This window comes from Xyrauchen texanus, chromosome 6, assembly GCF_025860055.1.
Source record: "Xyrauchen texanus isolate HMW12.3.18 chromosome 6, RBS_HiC_50CHRs, whole genome shotgun sequence".
Lineage (NCBI taxonomy): Eukaryota > Metazoa > Chordata > Actinopteri > Cypriniformes > Catostomidae > Xyrauchen > Xyrauchen texanus.
The window spans coordinates 40,860,583-40,879,928 of record NC_068281.1 but is presented as its reverse complement, the minus strand read 5'-3'; the positions used below and the strand labels follow the sequence as shown (position 1 = coordinate 40,879,928).

The 19,346-nt window shown below is 39.6% G+C and overlaps 1 protein-coding gene and 1 pseudogene across 1 annotated transcript; one reads left to right on the top strand and one right to left on the bottom strand.

Moving 5' to 3' along the window:
• Positions 1-792: 792 nt before the first annotated feature.
• On the bottom strand, positions 793-17,883 carry LOC127645188 (plasminogen activator inhibitor 1 RNA-binding protein-like). Its single transcript, XM_052128728.1, has 9 exons — positions 17,501-17,883; positions 7,238-7,415; positions 5,657-5,797; positions 5,496-5,567; positions 5,238-5,312; positions 4,960-5,146; positions 4,329-4,385; positions 2,403-2,606; positions 793-2,288 (listed from the first exon to the last, which is right to left on the bottom strand). The coding sequence occupies exons 1-9, from the start codon at positions 17,754-17,756 to the stop codon at positions 2,229-2,231; spliced, it is 1,230 nt and encodes a 409-aa protein (XP_051984688.1). The 5' UTR covers positions 17,757-17,883; the 3' UTR covers positions 793-2,228.
• Positions 10,876-13,541, top strand: LOC127644697 (calpain-1 catalytic subunit-like; annotated as a pseudogene).
• Positions 17,884-19,346: the final 1,463 nt, after the last annotated feature.

Below are 19,346 nucleotides of genomic sequence, written 5' to 3'. Positions count from 1 at the left end.
ATCCATGTCTTCAGAAGTGAAATGACAGGTGTGGGTGAAAAAAAAAAAATCTCTACATTCACTTTTTGGCAATTTGTATTCTTCAGGTATATCACCATCTACTGGGCAGTGAGTAGAATTTATAGAACAAAAAGTACTTAAATATAGACCCGTTTCTCACCCACACCTATATCACTTATGAAGACATGGATTCAACCACTAGAGTACCAACATTTTGGTCACCATTCACTTGCATTTTATAGACTTACAGGGCTAAAATATTCTTCTAAAAATCTCGTGTTCAGCAGAAGAAAGTCAGTCAAACGTCTGGGATGGCATGAGGGTGAGTAAATGACGAGGGAATTTTCATTTTCGTTGAACTATCCCTTTAAGTCTGAATATGAAAATGGGATCAGATATTGTTTTTTTCATAAACAACTGGCCATTTAACATCGGTTTATTTGACCTCTAACATCAGTTTGCACTATCAACTTCAATAGTTACCAATAATATTAAATTATTAGTGATTGAACTTATATATTCAGTTTGAATACAATTAGAAGGATGTTGAACTAAGAAAGTCAAGTTTCCTTAAAAAGAAATTAGCCACAGCATTAAAACCACCTGCCAAATATTGTGTAGGCCTCTCATTCACGCTAGATTGGCGTTTCCTCCACCGACAATCCTTCATAATCACATACTTTGGAAAACGCTAACTTTAAGAACCTGAAAATTGAGTTTTCAAACAAAATCAGGTTAGTGTGGATGTGGCCTCAGTTTGGCTTCTAGGAAATGCATGAAAAGTACTCACTGCTCACTTCTAGCAATTTATTGAACAGGAATATTTGCAGACATGTTTGTCATAGAAACAATGAAGTCACAGAGAGTAAGATGAGGAAGTCATCATGACTGGAAGAGTCCCAGAGCTATCCAGTACAGCAATGACAAATCAGAAGCTTGGGCTCAACCTTGTGTCATCTTCCACTTTACTGTCCCTCCTCCTATGAATAGAGTACATCGCCCATCACACTTGGGCTTGCTAATTCACATCGATAAGAGGCTGGATCCAAACGTTCCTTCGCAGCACAACGTTGTCCCACCCTGAATTACACATTTATAAGAAAACGCAAACAGTAGTGCTGTCCTTGTAATAATTCAAAATAAAAATCACAGCAAAGATCACAGAAGGAAAAAAATAAACTGTACTGATGCGAACAGACCATGTGCTTATTAGCTATAGTTCAAACGTCACCATAAATCTAAGTGCAAGATATGCCAAGAAACCTTAGCTAGAGAAAACTCACTAAAAAGCCAATAAAACTTCATGTTAAGAACATGACTTGCCAAAACTTACAATCTAAGCTCAGGAAAACTATATTTATGGCAGGTGAGTATTTAAAACAATTAATATTTCTCGCACACTCGGCACACACACACACACACACACACACACTCACACATACAGTTCAGACAGTAGTCCTAAGTTTTCTAAGAGACAAACTTATATGACTTACAAGGACCAGCCTGGATCTACGCTGAACCCTGGTGCTTGAACAAGAGGAGGAAGACAGACAAGTATGTATACTAATTTCACTGGTGCACCAGAGGACGTCACGAAACATCAACCAAAGCAAAATCAAGACGATGCATTCGCTTCTTGCTACAGGCCAAGAAAAAAAAAATAACCCAAAGGGTAACTTGACCTTAGAGCTTTCTTTCAAAACATTTAAAATAGTCAATAAACATTACTCATGTATATATTATTAACAGTAAAATATCCAAGTGATGTTGTATCTCACTTGGAAATAAAACCCAACATTCTGCTTTTGGTAGAGCCATTGAGAGAACAGTACTCAAAACACATATGGTGGACACCACACTGTCTCAAGGGAAGCATAAGCGTTCACAACACACTTCAAATTCTATCTTGAAAACGCATACATTCAAGCAGCATTAAAAAAATATTTATGGCGAATGCATAATCTCTGGAGAAAAGAAAGGGGAAAAAAAAATACTGTATGAACATCCCTGCTATCAAGTCTCTAAATACAAAACCTCTACCAATAATTTGCTTCAGTGTAACAAGAAGTCCATTTGTGTGTTTCTCCGCAGGTAAAAGTCAGTACTCAGTGTAGGTACGGATGACAGTCTCTCGTGTTTGATTTTTTTTCTTCTCTTTTCTGCTTTTCGAAGAATCCATAAGCATGCAAGCGTCGAAGAGGAGTGGGCCCGGAGGAAGTTTAGGAGGTTTAAGCCAGTGCTGGAAAAGCCTCAGGATCATCCACATTAGGGACAGAAACTCCTCCACCCTGTTAAAAATAACAAGTTAATCTCCAAGACTTCATGTAAGCATCCTTGGTTAATTTTAGAAGCAAAATGAAGCAGGAAAAGCTGCAAACACGGAGTACATGCATGTTATTTACCTTCTCAGATCTGCCTCCACCTCGGCTTGGCCGCCCACCTCCACCACTGCCGCCGCCACCGGGACCACCACGACCCCCACGGCCTCCACGAGAGCCCCCGCGGCCACGTCCTGGTCGACCCAAGTCTCCGAAGTTAATCTCCAGCTGGGAGGTGATGTCATTGGCTGGTTTACGTAAGTGATGATCTCCGGTACCTTCTTCTGCCTTTAAGAAAATGTTAAGGGATCATCTTTACGTACTTAATCTACCATTCCTGATTCCACATAATGCCTTTCTAGTGGCTTGTAGGAATTTCAGTAAGAAAACTATGACCACACAGCCCAATTTGCTTCTCCAATTTGTTAAAAGCTTCTGAATTAGGGTTGTAACACTTGAAAAAGGGAAACGGCAAAGGTGTCTAATGGCCTATGTTCTGAATTTTGGAGACATGTTGTGTAATGTCATTGTTACAGGAAATGTAACATATTTAAATTTAGGGGCATGAGACAATTCGAAGGTAGTAATATACCGATATATCAGCTAATACATGGCCATTTTTCGATTATTGGCATCAGCAAGTGTTAACTGCAGTTACTGTAAAAAAACTTAAATGTTTGTTAAATCTACTCACTCTAATCAATATTATGCCATGAATTAGATTTTACTTATTTTTAAACCATGAAAATGTATTCAGAAAATATTTTTTCCCCCAGCACGGGTAAGTTAATCAATGTAATCCAATACAAATTACTATTTGTGAACAGAAAAAGTAATCATAATACCAATTACTTTTAACTAACTTTAAAAAAAAACACTTCCACGATGACTTCCACAAAGTAAAATAATAGGCCTGGGTAGCTCAGCAAGAGGCTGACTACCACGCCTGGAGTCGTGAGTTCAAATCCAGGGCGTGCTGAGTGACTCCAGTCAGACCTAAGCAACTAATTTGGCCCGGTTGCTAGGGAGGGTAGAGTCACATCGGGTAACCTCCTCGTGGACACTATAATGTGGTTCTCGCTCTCGGGAATTCGTTTTTCCAAATTTGGAATGCCCAATTCCCAAAGCGCTCTAGGTCCTCATAGTGGTGTAGTGACTCATCTCAATCTGGGTGGAGGAGAATTAATTTTCGCCCGAGACAGACAATCCGCACATCATCACGTTGAGCATGTTACCGCAGAGACATAGCGCGTGTGGAGGCTCCACACTATTCTCCGCGGCATCCACGTACAAACTCAACAAGTGATAGTGACCACAAGGAGGTTACACCAAAGGACTCTACCCTCCCTAGCAACCGGGCCAATTTGGTTGCTTTGGAGACGTGGCTGGATTCACTCAGCACACCCTGGATTCAAACTAGTGTCTCCAGGGGTAGTAGTCAGCGTCAATACTCCCTGAGCTACCCAGGCCTCCTCAGCTTTTTCCCTTTAGTAGATAGGTTAGTGGAGAGATAGACAGGAAATGACTGGGAGAAGAAAGGTTGTTCAGGATCAGGAAAGGACCTCGAGCCAGAGTCGAATTCAGGTCAACCGTGATGCTACTGCACCATATGTCAGATCACTAACCAACAGCTCTGACTACTCAATGTTTTTTAAATGCCTTATATCTATATGAGATTAATCAGCTAGATCAACAACATATTACAACTTGCATCTGTACAAATAATAAAGTGAATAAACAACTATAACTGAATTTGAGGGTAAAATGCATAACTTGCGTAGTGAATTGGCCATTGCCGTAACAATGCGCTATATAGTGCAAAATCCTAAAGTCTCTTAAAAGATGGAAAATGTGTCAAGCATGAAGAATGACAGACGACTGATGAATCTAGCAGAAACACAGTAACTAAAGATCCAATACTCCACTGTTCTCATTATATGCTAATATTTCATGAACTTATTTCCGTTTTTGCAAGGTCTGACATAAGTGCACATCACTAGTAGCAGATACCTTGTGAAATGAGTCAGGATCAACATCTCCAGCTTCTATCACAGCTCCAGCGTGCCGCTGAAAGCACACAAAGAAAAAAACATGACATTAGTCTAAACAGCATTGAAGTAAAACTGATAAAAATATATAGAGGTCTGCACGGGTCTTAAAATGAAACCCGAACCATACCAGAGACTGTATGGCCCGACCCGATCGTGTGTGTCTGAGTGAAAGTGCGTGCATGAAACAAGTTTGATAAGCCCGTTTATTTTTTAACTCATTACAAACCCCAACCGAACCCGAAGCCTTTCTTGAAAAACTGACACATATCCGGCCCATATCCCATTGGGTTCTTGGATCCCGTCTGGCCTGGGTTGGGTTGCAGACATCTATAAAAATATTAACTGGCTTTTAGTCTAAGGCCATTAAAATTGAGGCCATCTATATGTTAGCGTACTTTTAGAAGTTGACAAAAATAACCTTTCGCAAATATGCACCTCTCTCATCTGTTAATATGGACAGAAAATATGAAGATGAGCGATGGGGGGAAAAAACACTACTTGTTAAGTCTCCCATGGGGTCTTTATAAATGACATATTACATGTTTAACTTCACAGACTTACAAGAAATCTTGTACAATCATGAAACCTACAGTGCCGACTTCCTCGCTCTTTGACTTGTGCAGTACGTAACCCTTCTTCCACTGACCGTCGTTCCCCTCGTTGGGCTTGCGAATGTTGAATTCAGCTTTGGCGCGTTCTTTATCCTGCATGGCCTTCCACTCGTCCAGTGTCATCTCCTTCGGGCCTTCCTCCTTCACCTCCTCCACTTCATTTTCCCTACACAGACACAATATTCAAACCATGATGCTCTTTTAAACACGCAGGTGCTTTCATCAGCAACGGTTATTGTGAACAGAACTGTACTCACTTGTTTTCAGAGTCGGCAGGGGCGTTCTCCTCTCCTTCAGGAACGGGTTCAGGTGCAGTTGACTGATCAAGTTCACTGTCAAATCACACACTACAATTACATCTAAGGAACAGCCAATTCACACATACATCACACCTTTCAAACAATACTAAATGCTGAAACATAAATTTTTTTATGCATGACATATTGGGAAAATGTCATGTCAACCACCCAAATAAGCTGCTACAAGACTAAAAGACTAAACATTTATAATTGTACCTGGTTTCTTCCTTTACGTTGCCCCAGTTGTGCAAGCCACTTCCGCCACGCTTCTCATCTCCTTTCGGTCGACTACAAAGTGAAAGAACATAATTCCGGTGAGATCCATGCAACAAGACACCTCAACCATCTGTGCTATCAACTGGCTTCAACACACTCACGATTTGTCATTGCCGCTGTGTCTGTCAAAGTCACGTTTCCCCCGGGAATCAAAGCCATCTCCACGTCCCATACCTCGTCCACGGGCACCTCTGCCCCCACGGCCGACACCACGCCCTCTAGACGGCTTGTCTCCAGCTGGCCTGAGGAAGTAGTCACATTGTATGACAAACTGATTATCAAATTAACTAAACCAAATCAATGGTAAAATTAAATATAGCTGCAAACAACGATACCGGGGTCAAGCCAATTATCGGAACCATGAGCAGCATAGCATTTTTAGAAATGGCATTATAATTTGACCACAAGGTGGCACTGTCCCAAAACTTTGAGTCCCTTCAGAGCAAGGTGCCAAAGACACATACAGAGTTTCGTAATGATACGCCAAGTCCTTCAATAATTCAGGCCAATTTATGTGCAAATAGGACAAACAGTCTAGGAGTTCTAAAAAGTAGGTTTTTCAGAAAATTCAAAATGGCGGAAAAAATGTAATGACGAGAAATGATGTCATAGAGTGCAATAGAAGAATCACCTTGAGGAAAGGAATCATAATTTTGTTTCTAGGACTTCAAAGATTCAAAGGTTATTAACATAAACGTGAGTGCAAATTTGGGCAGTTGGTGGTGCTGGAGGGTTTGAAGTAGAGACGCTTAATTTGCTGTGGTAACAGATCAGACAGTCCTCTAGCTGTGTGCAAAATTTCATAACTTTCCCGCAAGCGGTTTTATGGGCTGCCATAGAGTCAAGAGCAGAAGAAGAATGGTAATAAGAAAACTAACGAAAACAGTAGGGGTCTTTCGCCCCTTCAGGGCTTCTCCCTTAATAATCATTATCAGTAACTTTCCCATGGTGATCCAGTAGATTTATTTCAATTTAACACAATAGCTCATTCTATAAATGACCTGAGACATAACTGGAGTTTAATGGATGAGGAAAAAAAGAAGATTGTTGCATTCTATTCATTCATTAACTTTAGCACGGTCTATCTGTTGATATATCTGATATTTGTAAATATCTTTACTGTGCTTTAATTTTCCATATCACTGACTGAATATTTTTACGACGAGTGTAATAAAACATTTGTTTGAAAATGCCACTTTTGCGAGTGGTATTTCAGCCATGTTTTTTTTCACTATACACCCAATACAGCGTTATGCCTTGAGTATTTCATTTAAGCCAGTGTTATTACATTTCAATGCAAAGTAGGCTAATTATAGCGTGCACCTTATACACAAAAGTAAGCTATATTGTGGTAGTATGCTGTATCTTTTACAGACTAGCACTCATAACCAGCCTGCGAGATCGGGAATTGCATTCAGCATAGATTTTGAGTGTGTAATTTTTAGTGAATTGGGTTCTAAAAGAATGTAGACAGCATGTGAAAATAAAAACGCTATTAGTGGGCACAAATCAATCTTCGTGAACTCCCTCTAAAATGGTGTTTGTTGGAGAACAACGCCCCAACATTAAATGTAAGTGCAAGGTAGTTTACACTCAACTATACTCTGAAGACTTGTCTATTTGGCGAATAATAAGCACTGTATGCGGTCAGTCACATTGTTTGGATTATGACAATAACTCACTTGTCTGCAGTAAAATCGCCACCCTCTGGTTTGTCGTCAGCTGGTTTGTCGAAGCGCCGTTCACGAGGTGGTCGTCTGTCAGGCCTCCTGTCGGTGAGACGTCCCTCTCCTTGACCTCCTTGGTGTTGAGTACCGGCTTGACCTTGCTGCTCCGGCCTTCGGCCAACCCTCCTTATACCTTAAAACATATTCAAATCTTAAACTCAGGGAACAAGGTATAATCCTGAAGACTTCAACAAACCTCTGGATTTAAACCTACTGAATCAATTACATTTGCAATTAAATCTATTAAATATCTACCGTCTACTGACAGTCTACTTTTTCATCCATATTGGTTCCTGAAGTATTTTCCCCCATTGGGTTTTCACAAAATCCTTCATAAAAGGGTTCTAAGCCATGAACCAAACCAACCAGCACTGAGGTGAATCACAACACTGCAAACGTTTATTTGAAGCAAAAACGTATTTGAAAATCTGACAAAAAGACTGTACTCAATGTCTATCTTTTGGAAAATTAATCAAATTAAAACCTAAGGAAAAATAAGCTAAAACTATTGATTTAAAGGTACACCAAATAAGAATTTAGCAGGCTCTTTCTTGCCCCAACAGTCCCAGTAGTATTTGTGATTTTGGTCTCTATACGGACACCCATCGTCATGCATTCTGGAACTTCCTAAAGTGTTGCCGCTTTACACCGAATATGTTTATTTTCTGTTTTGTTACTTTCAGTCTGTGTGTTTCTCCATCTCATACTACACACATCCCTATTATGGACATTCTTGGATTTAATCCAAACAAATGATCTATTGTTGCATGGCGGACTGTGACCAGACACCCACGACTTCATCGCAAGCTCTCTGCCAGCTGTACTCTCTTGTGTCTGGCGTTTGATATGGTGCCGTATATCTATTATCACCGTGTGAGTTGCAGAACATAGTGGCTTGCTTCATGACTTCATGTAAAACAGCTTTTATTTCATTACTGATATGACCAGAGTCCTTCATCTCATTTGAGTGTACATTTACACAAAAAAAAAAAATGGTATTCATGTCTGTGTAAAACCTTTTTAATAAGCAAAAACTTAAATGCACCATTTAAAGATGTTGATTATACAATTTGAAATCAATTCAAATTATATACCACGGTTTGAAAATTGACGGTTATCATACCATGTACATTTTCTTATCTACGGTATTGAGAAAAAAATGCAACTGGACGGAGGATCTCATATGTGCGTGCGCATCTCCTTTCCTCCTTGTCTGCCTGTCAGACTAGTCAACTTGCGACACACACACACACACACACACACACACACACACACACACAAGCGCGCGCAGCGGAGAAAATGTCAGAGAGAAGTGAGGCGATGGGATCTGACATGAGTGTGTGTATGTATGTGTGTGTGAGTTAAAGCAGTGTTTCTCAACTGGTTTATTTGGACTGGTCGCTCGCGGACAGCAGGGAAAGAACAACGTAATGGTTCTCCCATTGAAGATATTTCGGTGGCTGCCCAAGTGATAGACTATTTAAGACTGGCGAGGCAGATTTAATGATGATCTCGCAAACAGCTAAATCAGACATGGGCAATTTACGGCCCGTTTTACATGCTCAGGGTTGCCAGATAAGAGACGCAACACCCCCAGATTGAGATTTATACTTGCACAAATTGGAAATATTCCGCCTAATGTTATACTTATTTTGTGCAATCTGGCAACCATGCACGTCTCAAATTTAGCGATCTGTAGTGCAATATTATGCTCAAGGAAAAGTGTTATATGGCTACTCTGTGTCCTTTCTTGAGGCTGCTTGTGATGTTTGGTGCTACTATTTTTGCAGGTAAAACTTCTCAGTGATTAAAATTAATTTAGAAGCAGATCTCAGCATCATTGACACACGGAGGGGTAATCATTGACATGCAAAACCATCCAGGAGACCGGCATCAAGACACTTTTAGCACGTAAACGGGTAAAGTTTTAGAAAAAAACAAGTAAACTCGCCTGCTTTGTGACAAACATGAAAAGTTCTATAATTTTTTTATTAAAACAGACCCCTGATGTAGAGATTGTTAAATTGAATAATAAATTAACAGGGAAGTAGAGATGGTAAAATATATTTATAAGCTCAGCTTTATTCAGTTTTTTTATGCCTGATAGGAAAGTATCTACATATGTAGAGTAATACAATACTTTAGGCAATTGCAGAATAGTCCCATTAGTCACAGATACACTTCAGAAAATTGAGTACACAACTATTTCTGGGCTTAAAAGATACAAAAACCAAATCAATGCAGAACATTGTATCTCAAAATTAATACAATGTGGCCCCCCATGCACTACTTAAAGCCTGATGTGGCCCCTTAAACAAAATAGTTAAAAATATTAATAATTACACACATCACCTTTACAAATTTGTTTCAGGATTTTACATGAGTAAAAGTAACTGTTATATTTTGACAAAAGTTTCAGTTTCATATGAAATCATCTAAAAGGTAGAATCTATTAGACCTCATTTTATATCAACAGTGGCAGTTGTAGTTAAAGTTTCAAGATGTGTTTCAGCTAGTATTTATTTTTCATAAATACATTAATTTATTATTATAAGACTATCACACTGACCTAACCATGGTAATGTTTCCTTCTGCGTAATATGTGTATAAATATGTAATATTAAGTAACAAACGGGATAATACTGGGTTCATATATGTAAATATGTTCTTCAATTTTTAAAAGGGGGAGAGAAAACTTCCTGTAGATTTTGTTGTTGACATCAACAACAAAAATAATGTCACTTGATGCATGTCCTTGTACTGGAAAACCATGAACAAAACTATACAACATAAAAGGAAATGCAACCCAGGATACATTAAATACAGGTTATGTTTAATCTATGGCAGGTCGACACTTGATGTCCAATGTAAAATCTGTCCTGAAGCAAAACCAGTTGAGAACCACTGAGATAAAGGTACAGACAGGAGAAGTCTGGCCTCGCTGTCGCGCACCTATGTTAACTGTTAATTATAGGACATTACTTTAAAAGCTCACACGGCTGATGTTATTTTTCATTTAGTAGTTCATTTAACATATAAACTAACATGCTTTAGTTATATAAAATGTTAAAGTTACATTATATTTTTTATCATGTTTATATTTCTGTTTATTATAATTCTGTTTGCTTTCTTATTTTTTCTATTTATTTTATTTTCAAAAGGGAGACTTTTTTTGGTTTTGTTTTCACTAATAATAGTAAATACAGTGAAACGTGACATTTTCTGAGACTGTTATACCGTGAAAATCTCATACCGTTGCAACCCTATGCTGAAGTATCATTGGGCAAGACACTGAACCCCAAGTAGCTCCAAATGGCAGGTTAGCGCCTTGCATGGTAGCTCTGCCCTCATTGGTGTGCGAATGTGTGTTAATGGGTGAATGAGACGTAGTGTAAAGTGCTTTGAATACCGCTAAATTTTACCATTTACGAGCATCCCCGCGCCACAGTGTGCCTCAGCCTGTTGCAGTTTAAATCTCTCCCCCTTCACGCAGCGCTGACCGCACAGAGAAATGCCATTTTCGGAGTTTGTTTATGACCCACTTCCTTATTACAACTGAGTGCTGCTCAGATTGCATAGTTTGTGTAAGAACGATGACGAAAGGTAATTCTTTCAGGCGAGATCTCATGTAAACAATGGAGAATATATCAATATTTCTCAGATTTATCACTTTTATGGACAAAAAGTGCTATTGGATGTTTTTCAATGAACGCTTGTCACGGACAATTGACCCAAGTGTGGCAAACCTGATTCATCTGGCGATCGCGTTTTCATAACTAAGGTATGAAGTCCCGTTTTGATACTGCATGTTTTCATTTGTACTCCTGTCACAAATAACTAAATTGCTGTTTCTGGAGCATTGCTATCGTGAAACAGAGATTGGATATCAATGTTGAACCCTTAGACCTTTGAAAAGATGTATAATTTTTTAACATTAATTACATTTATAGACGGTAAATTATATATTAAATGTAAACAGAGAGACGTCACTACCGATTGCGGGGGGATTGCGTATCAACAAGTTAATACTGTGATATGCTGTATTCACTGAAAACACTCCACTCCACTGCAGCTCTCAAAAATCGAATTCCTGTTGGAGTATAGAGTTGAAGACAGATGTTTACATACACCTTAACCAAATACATTTAAACTCAGTTTTTCATAGAGAAGTTATTCAATCATAGAAAAGGTTGTCAGTCTTAGGACAGTTAGGATCACTATATTTTAAGAATGTGAAATGTTGACACACACACAAACACACACACACAGGAGAGCCTCTGTAAAACACGCCTGTGGATCGCTGATAGCCTATACTTCCAGTATAACATATCGATCTGGCAGAAGAGACACTACCGCATTTAAAAGCCTGTTCCCATATGGAGGGATCTCAGCACATATCAGTGCTAACAGGCTGAAGGCAGAAGGCATGGGTCCTTTTGAGCAGGCCATGCACTTCCTGCACCAGGACTTCAAGGCCCTCAGACAGGAGTATTTGGAAGGTTTGAAGATCTCTGCTTTCCGGCTGAGCCACCTTCTCTTGGCTTCAGAAAACTCACCCCATATTCCTCCAAAACCCACCATGTCGAGTGGATGCACCCTACGGAACACTGTGATGATCTGCAGTTCATTCTGGGTGGAGCCACAAGGACAGACATCTGTCAAGGCGCCTTGGGTGATTGCTGGCTCCTCGCTGCTATAGCTTCGCTGACTTTAAATGAAAAACTTCTCCACAGGGTCGTACCTCATGGACAGAGCTTTCAGCATGGCCATGCTGGAATTTTCCAATTTCAGTTCTGGCAGTTTGGTGAGTGGGTGGACATTGTGATTGGCTCCTGGTCAAAGATGGAGAGAGCTCATGTTTGTCCACTCAGCTGAGGGGAATGAGTTCTGGAGTGCCTTGGTCAAAAAAGCCTATGCTAAGCTAAATGGCTCCTATGAAGCTCTGTCAGGAGGTTCCACCACTGAGGGTTTTGAGGATTTCACCGGAAGAGTCTCGGAGATGTACAAGCTCCAGAAGCCTCCCATAGACCTATACCGCATCATCAGCAAAGTTTTAGAGAGAGGTCCCCTGCTTGGATGCTCGATTGATATTACCAGTGCCTTTGACATGAAGCCTGTGACATTTTAGAAGTTGGTTAAGGGTCATGCTTACTCTGTGACCGGTCTCAAACAGGTGGAATTTAGGGGCAGTTTGGAGAGGCTGATCCGTATCCGTAACCTGTATGGTCAGGTAGAATGGACCACATGGAATTGATGACATTTGAGTCACTGGAACACCACCGAGTTTCACGGTGCCTGGAGGAGAGGCAGCACTGCTGGAGCCTGCTGGAACCATCCCAACACATTTATGGATCAATCGATAGAATAAGATCACTCTGCTGGAGGAAAATGATCACCTGGAGGATAAAGAGGTGGCCTGCAACTTCCTTGTGGCTTTAATGCTGAAAGTCTGTAGACTGCACCGGCGCCATAGACAGGACATGCACACCATCAGCTTTGCGGTCTAGGAGATTCCTGAAGAGTACTCAGGCTGTCAGAACGTGCACCTTAAAAATCTTCACACACTCAACGTGCGCTTCGCTCTGAGCCCTTCATCCACCTGCAGGAGGCGAGTACCAGCCTCCGCCTGGCCCCCAGGGAATACATCATCCCCTCCAAATTTGAACCCGGCAAGGAGGCTGATTTTGTCCTAAGGGTTTTCACTGAGAATCAGTCACAGACAGAAGGGTTGGATGATGAGACTTCAGAAGACTTTGAGGATGAGGATGAAATCACAAAGGATTATATAGATGACTCTTTTAAATCCATGTTTGCCCAGCTGGCAGGAGAGGATATGGAGATATATTTTCAGGAGCTCAGGACCATTCTCAACCGAGTAGTGTCCAAAAACAAGGACCTCAAGACAGATGGCTTAAGCACAGAGTCCTGTAGAACTATGGTCAACCTCTTGGATAAAGATGGTAGTGTATGTTTGGGCTTAGTAGAGTTTCAGATCCTCTGGAACAAAATCAGAAAGTTGCTGGTGATCTTTAGAGAATTTGACATAAGTCTGGGACTAGGTGTTCTTATGAGATGCGTCTTGCATTTGAATCAGCAGGATTCAAGCTCAAAAACAGACTGAACCAGATCCTTGTAGCCAGATAGGCTGACAAGGTCATTGATTTTGACCTTTTGTTTGATCAAATTGGAGGCCGTGTTCAGATCTTTTCAGCAACTGGACAAAGATGGAACAGGAGAGGCTGAGATGAACATAAATTAAAGTCCAGTGCAAGAATGTTCTGCAAAGTGCCTCAATACTGAACTATTCATGCAACAATCCCATTTCTGTGACCTACAGAAATACTATAACCTCTTTAGAAAAAATGTATTATATAGTTGCCGCTTTAATGTATCCCTTTTGCAAAATCCTGATTTCCAACAAATGTTTAAGACTGAAATTAATGTTTATATGGAGGCCAACTGGTCCTCAGTATCTACTGTGTGCTTGGCTTGGGAGTTAAAGCGGTTCTTAGGGGTCAAATCATACAGTATGCCTCATTCATAAAAAAATCCAAAGCACGAGAACTCGTGGAGTTGGAAGGGAATATTAAAAGTGCTGAGGCAGAAATGAAGTGCCGAATATCATCTGATGGCCTCAGAGAATTAACCCGGTTGAAATACAGATATAATACTATTTTGTCCCTGAAATTGGAGTTTTGGTTATTCAGGGCAGAGTCAGGAGGCAAAGCAGGGAAGCTTTTGACTAGATATATAAAGCAGAGAGTCTTTTTCTACCATTCCCTCAGTGAAATCTGCTGGTGGTGAAATTTTACCTCAGCCATTAATATTAATAATGCCTTCAAAGAGTTCTATCTTGATCTCTATAGTTCCACGTCTTCATCTACTGATGAAGATAGTAGAAACTTTGTGGAACCACTAGAACTTCCTAAACTGACGACTGAGCAAAACAATTCTCTTGATTCTGAGATGAACTTGGAGGAGCTTGATGAGGTAATTAAGGCCTTGCCTACAATCAAGGCTCTGAGGACAGATGGCTTTGCAACTGAATTTTTAGATCTTATGCTACAGAATTGGCTCTGCTTTTGTTAGAAGTTTTTACGAATCATTAAAGAATGGAAAGCTTCCGGCAACCATGACACAAGCCCGGATCAGTCTGATTCTTAAAAAGGACAAAGAGCCAAGCGAGTGTTCAAGTTATCATCCAAGGTGGACTTCAAAGACATTAGTCATTACTCTTACAGTTCAAACAATATCTTTGTTTAAACACTGACCCTTAACACTTAGTTCATTTTAAACCATGACTTGCACTATACATAAGTAATATTGTCATTATATTCATCATGTTACCCATAGGGGAACTGGCTCCCACAGTGAGTCTGGTTCTTCCAAGGTTATTTTTCTCCAATAAACATCTTATGGAGTTTTGTGTTCCTTGCCAGTCGCCTTCGGCTTGCTCACTGGGGTTATAAATACAATTATTATTTAATTACTTCTTTTTAAACAATTCACAGTCGTATTTTATCAAACAACACAATGACGACTCAAAGACATTATAGATATTACGGTTTTATCTTCTGATAATGCCTGATCATCTGTAAAGCTGTGTGTTGTGAAAGGCGCTATACAAATAAAAATGACAACTTTTTTTAATGACTTCAACCTAAGTGTATGTAAACTTCTGACTTCAACTGTATATTCAAGTAGGAATGCAACAATTCTGAAATTCTGGGCCGATACCGATGTTTAAAGTAACAATTTGGCCGATTTATTTTGTTTGTTTGTTTATTTTTCCTGTTATTTAATCCCCCTTTTGTGCCAGTGAAACAACATAATCTTCATTATAAAAAAATAAATGAGCTGTTTCTGTGTCTTTCTGCCCTGCATCACACTATCTTTGAATGAGCACTAATTAAATCATACAAATTTATGAAACAACGTTTCATATAACCTTCTTTCTAATAACAAAGATTATTTTTGTGAAAAATAACTTTTTCAAGAGCCTTTTAGCCTGCTATACAGCAGAATTTTTCACTAAATCACAGACCAGACAGTAAAATACTCCCACACCACCGACATTTTCTTGCACTTATTTGAAAACAAACCACACGTGCACACGGCATCCATTGCCCTCTTACGTCATTCCAGAGTCGTGTCTAGCCAGTGGCTGTTATTATAGTACCACCTGTTGGATCTCCTCCGAAACTGCAGCTAGGTAGGCAACTGTTGTCCAAGTCGACCGCAAATAACCAAGACATATAAACAGATAAACATCGGCCACTGCCATCAGTGAATGACATAGTATTTGCTGATAAGCCGATGTCAGTCAACAAGGCGAATATCGGCCGATACCGATGTTTGGCAGATACATCCCCATATTTAAGATATATTCTCTTAATGCAAGTCTATATATCTTGTATGTTGCTTCTCAAGTCAATTTATCTTGTTTATAGGATTTTTAGACTATTCATAACTAAAAATACTTGATAACAATAGGATTTTTGCAGTTAATTTCTTTACCGAATTAAGCTTGCTAAACATATTTTTTCTCTTTAATTCAATGAACTTTTAAGTCAGGACATGAGCTAAATAATTGGTTAAGAGCTAATGATTAATTGTTGCAATAATAGTTGAATAATCATTCTAATAATCGTTAGACAAATCCATTATCAAAATAATCGTTAGTTGCAGCACTAACCTCTACTAATTAAACATTTTGTTTTCTTTCCTAAGAAGGAACTAAATGCATTTGACAGGAAAATAAGTATATATAGTCAAAGATATATAGTCACATTTGAAATCTGCAATTAACTATATAAATTATGCAATTAAATATTGGAACACATATGTAAAAGGTTCTCACTCTCCTTGTTTCAGTGTTCTGAAATTTTTTTGCAAGAATAGTATCATCTATGAGAATGCAGCAAATTACTTCAGACATCTCAGCTCAAGAGGAGCTCCGAGTTTAGTTTACTTTATTTCCACAGAGCAGTTCATTGTGAGCGCAACTCTGCAGGGTCACTCTATACATACACACACACACTCACACACCTGTGATTAAATCATAAAATAATACAAAAGCATTTATATTTCAGTGATTATTATGTTTACATTCATCATTGTTTTTATATCTTAATTTGTATTAGTAATTTTCCATCTGTTGTCATAGACGGATACTTGCATGACCGTAAATGGAAAGATGTTATCTGTTTTTTTTTACCACTTCGTTATATTAATTGCTTTTCCGTTTAGTTTCAAATGCAATTTGAATTTAGAAATGTCTTTGTTTTAAGTTGTTTAAAATACATTCATTTTAAATGCAAAATCACTAAAGCAAGAATATTCACTGGTCCCTCAGCTGGGGAGTTGACAAAGTAATTATATATTGATATATAATCAACATATATAATTATATATAACGAAAATGTCCCCACTTTGCGTCCAACCAGTGGTAATACCGGTGTGAAAATGATGATATCATGGCAAGTTTTTTCATGAATCTACACCCTTTCAATTGCCATAACACACATTTAAGCTATTGACACCAACAGGTAGTTTATGGTCACAATGAAACATAATTGAAATCTACCTTCCCAACACTGATCTGACCTAAAAGATGCCCTATGAAATTAAAGCAAAACTATCCCCATGCATATTTGCATGTCTATTATTTGCATAGTCTACATTGTCATATAAGTCACCGCAGACAAATGTGTGATGATAATCACATTACTCACATACAGCTAGCAGACATGCATGTGGCTAAACCAGCTACGCAGTTAAAAACGAAATGTATCGGATGATGATCATATAATGATGTTGACATGTATCTCCAACAGAACAGCTTGATAAAACGCTTAATGCTTAGAGTGCTCAGAGTGTCACGATGTCAACAAACATTATGTGGTCGTCAACGACGACAAAACAACAACAACAGTAGCGACAGCTCCGGCTCCATGTTGCTGTGTTTATATGCACACGAGCGAGCAGTCAGTTGTTGCGACTCAAAATCAAGCGAACTGTCTGCATGTTTTCGAGCATCGCAGACGCGTTCGGAATGCGTTTTAGACGCGTTTGCGACGTTCGAGACAACCGTTTTTCGACGCGTTCCGAATCAACAGCACTTTCAGGGTTTTGAACGCGTCTATAAATGATGTCTATAAAGGCAACTCAATAGATTTTGAGACGCAACCGACATTCAATGCTAAAACTTCTACATACCCTCTTTCTTCAGAGGAACAGGGGCCTGGACTTCTTCTTTCTTATCCTGTGCTGTATTTTTCCTGTCTTTCTGAGACTCTTTCTTCGGCTGTTTGGCGGCTTGCGCTGCCGTCTTCGAGCCTCCTGACGCGGCCGCATCTTTCTTCTTGTTCTCGGCCGCCTTCAATATCTCGAACGGGTCGGACTCGTCGTCTAAAAGCTGGTCGAACCGATTAGTAACGACGCAGCCGAAGCCTTCTTGCAGATGCCCGGGCATGATGGCGCCCCAACAGCGGGATTCTCCTCGGATTATTCGAGGCTTCGAGCGAACTGCTCACGGTGGACAACCACAAGATGGCCAAGGCAGACACCTGCTTCTCTTCCGGCGCTCTCAATATCCGGGACACTGCAGGGTTGGCGCCATATGGGGGGTGTAGTTTTACTGAAGCAAACTATATAGTATTTTTGAGATTTTTTTTTTAGCTTTATTGTTTGTAAGCTTTGAGGTCACCTATATGTTATTAACTCATGAAACTTGACCAAATTATCTTTTGCAAATTCAGGCTTTTAAAATGTTCAGTTGCTCTCTTCCAAGAAAACAGACCAAAAGTTTTAAAGGTATAGCTCACTAAAAAAGGACAATTCTCTCGTCATTTACTCACCCTCATGATATCACAAGTGTACATGGCTTAATTTCTTCACCAGAACACATTTAAAGAAAATAAGGAAAAAAGAAAATACCTCAGCTCAGTAGGTGCTTATAATGCAAGTGGATGGTGATCAGGCTTTTGAGGCTCCAAAAAGTATATATAGTACAGTCAGCAAAAATGTCATCCATACGCCGTTAAATTATCGTCTTTTAAAGCGACACAGTCGCTTTTGGTGTGAAAAGGATCAATATTTATGTACTTTTTAAACTCTAAATCATTGCTTTCCGGTCAGCAACAGCATGCGCGTGTGACGTGATCGCGTAGGCACTTGAGACATGTGAGAACTGAGGCACGTGCGTCGCAGCCGGAAGAGCAGCGCTGTTTACAAGTGAGAAGGAGGAACGCTGTACAGAAGCTTGGTTGGTTTGGTATATCTGTATTTATCTGTTTCTTTACTCATACTGGTGAGTTTGTGTGCTTATCCTGGATGTCTCAACCGAGTGGAAAACGTGAGATTACGTCCGTAACATTCCAACGCTAATACGTCACACGAGAGACCGCGTGATGTCCACCCACTCGTGAAGCTTACTGGAAGCATTGGTTTATAGTTAAAAAGGAATTAAACATTGATCTTTTTTGCACCAAAAGCGGTCGTATCACTTAGAAGACATTCATTTAACCGCTGGAGTCGTATTGATGACGTTTATGCTGATTGTCTGTGATTTGTGGAGCTTCAAAATTTGTTTCACAGCATTTTAAGGTCCTACGGAACAGAGATATTTTTCTATTTTTCTTCAAATGTGTTCTAGTGAAGAAAGAAAGTCATACACATCTGGGAAATCATGAGGGTGTGTAAACGATGAGAAAATTTCATTTTTAGGTCAGTGATCCCTTTAATGATGCATTTTGCACTCATGGGTATATCACTTACAGTTGATAAGTGCTGCCTGACTCGTGGTTCACTGCCGTTCTTTTAAATCCAGCATATGAACGTGATGTCGCCTTAGCTCCTGAGGGATTATGGAATTATAAAGTGTCCAGTCAAACTTCAGAAACTTGCCAGAAATAATAGATCATCCAGGTATTCTCGCTTACAGTTATATGAATAGCCTACTGACACCGTGCGTTCGTTGATGCGACGCAAGGCAATGGCTCGAGGCTGTCCACACTGGAAAATGAACAAGCTGTGTTAAAGATACAACTAAAATTATACACAA

Excerpts from the sequence above, each read along its gene's own strand:
- LOC127645188 (XM_052128728.1), bottom strand. The coding sequence starts at position 17,756 with ATGCCCGGGCATCTGCAAGAAGGCTTCGGCTGCGTCGTTACTAATCGG. Across the intron at positions 7,416-17,500 it reads TGTTCCTCTGAAGAAAGAGG|GTATAAGGAGGGTTGGCCGA; the intron begins GTATGTAGAAGT and ends ATATGTTTTAAG. Across the intron at positions 5,147-5,237 it reads CCTGCCGACTCTGAAAACAA|GGAAAATGAAGTGGAGGAGG; the intron begins GTGAGTACAGTT and ends GTGTCTGTGTAG.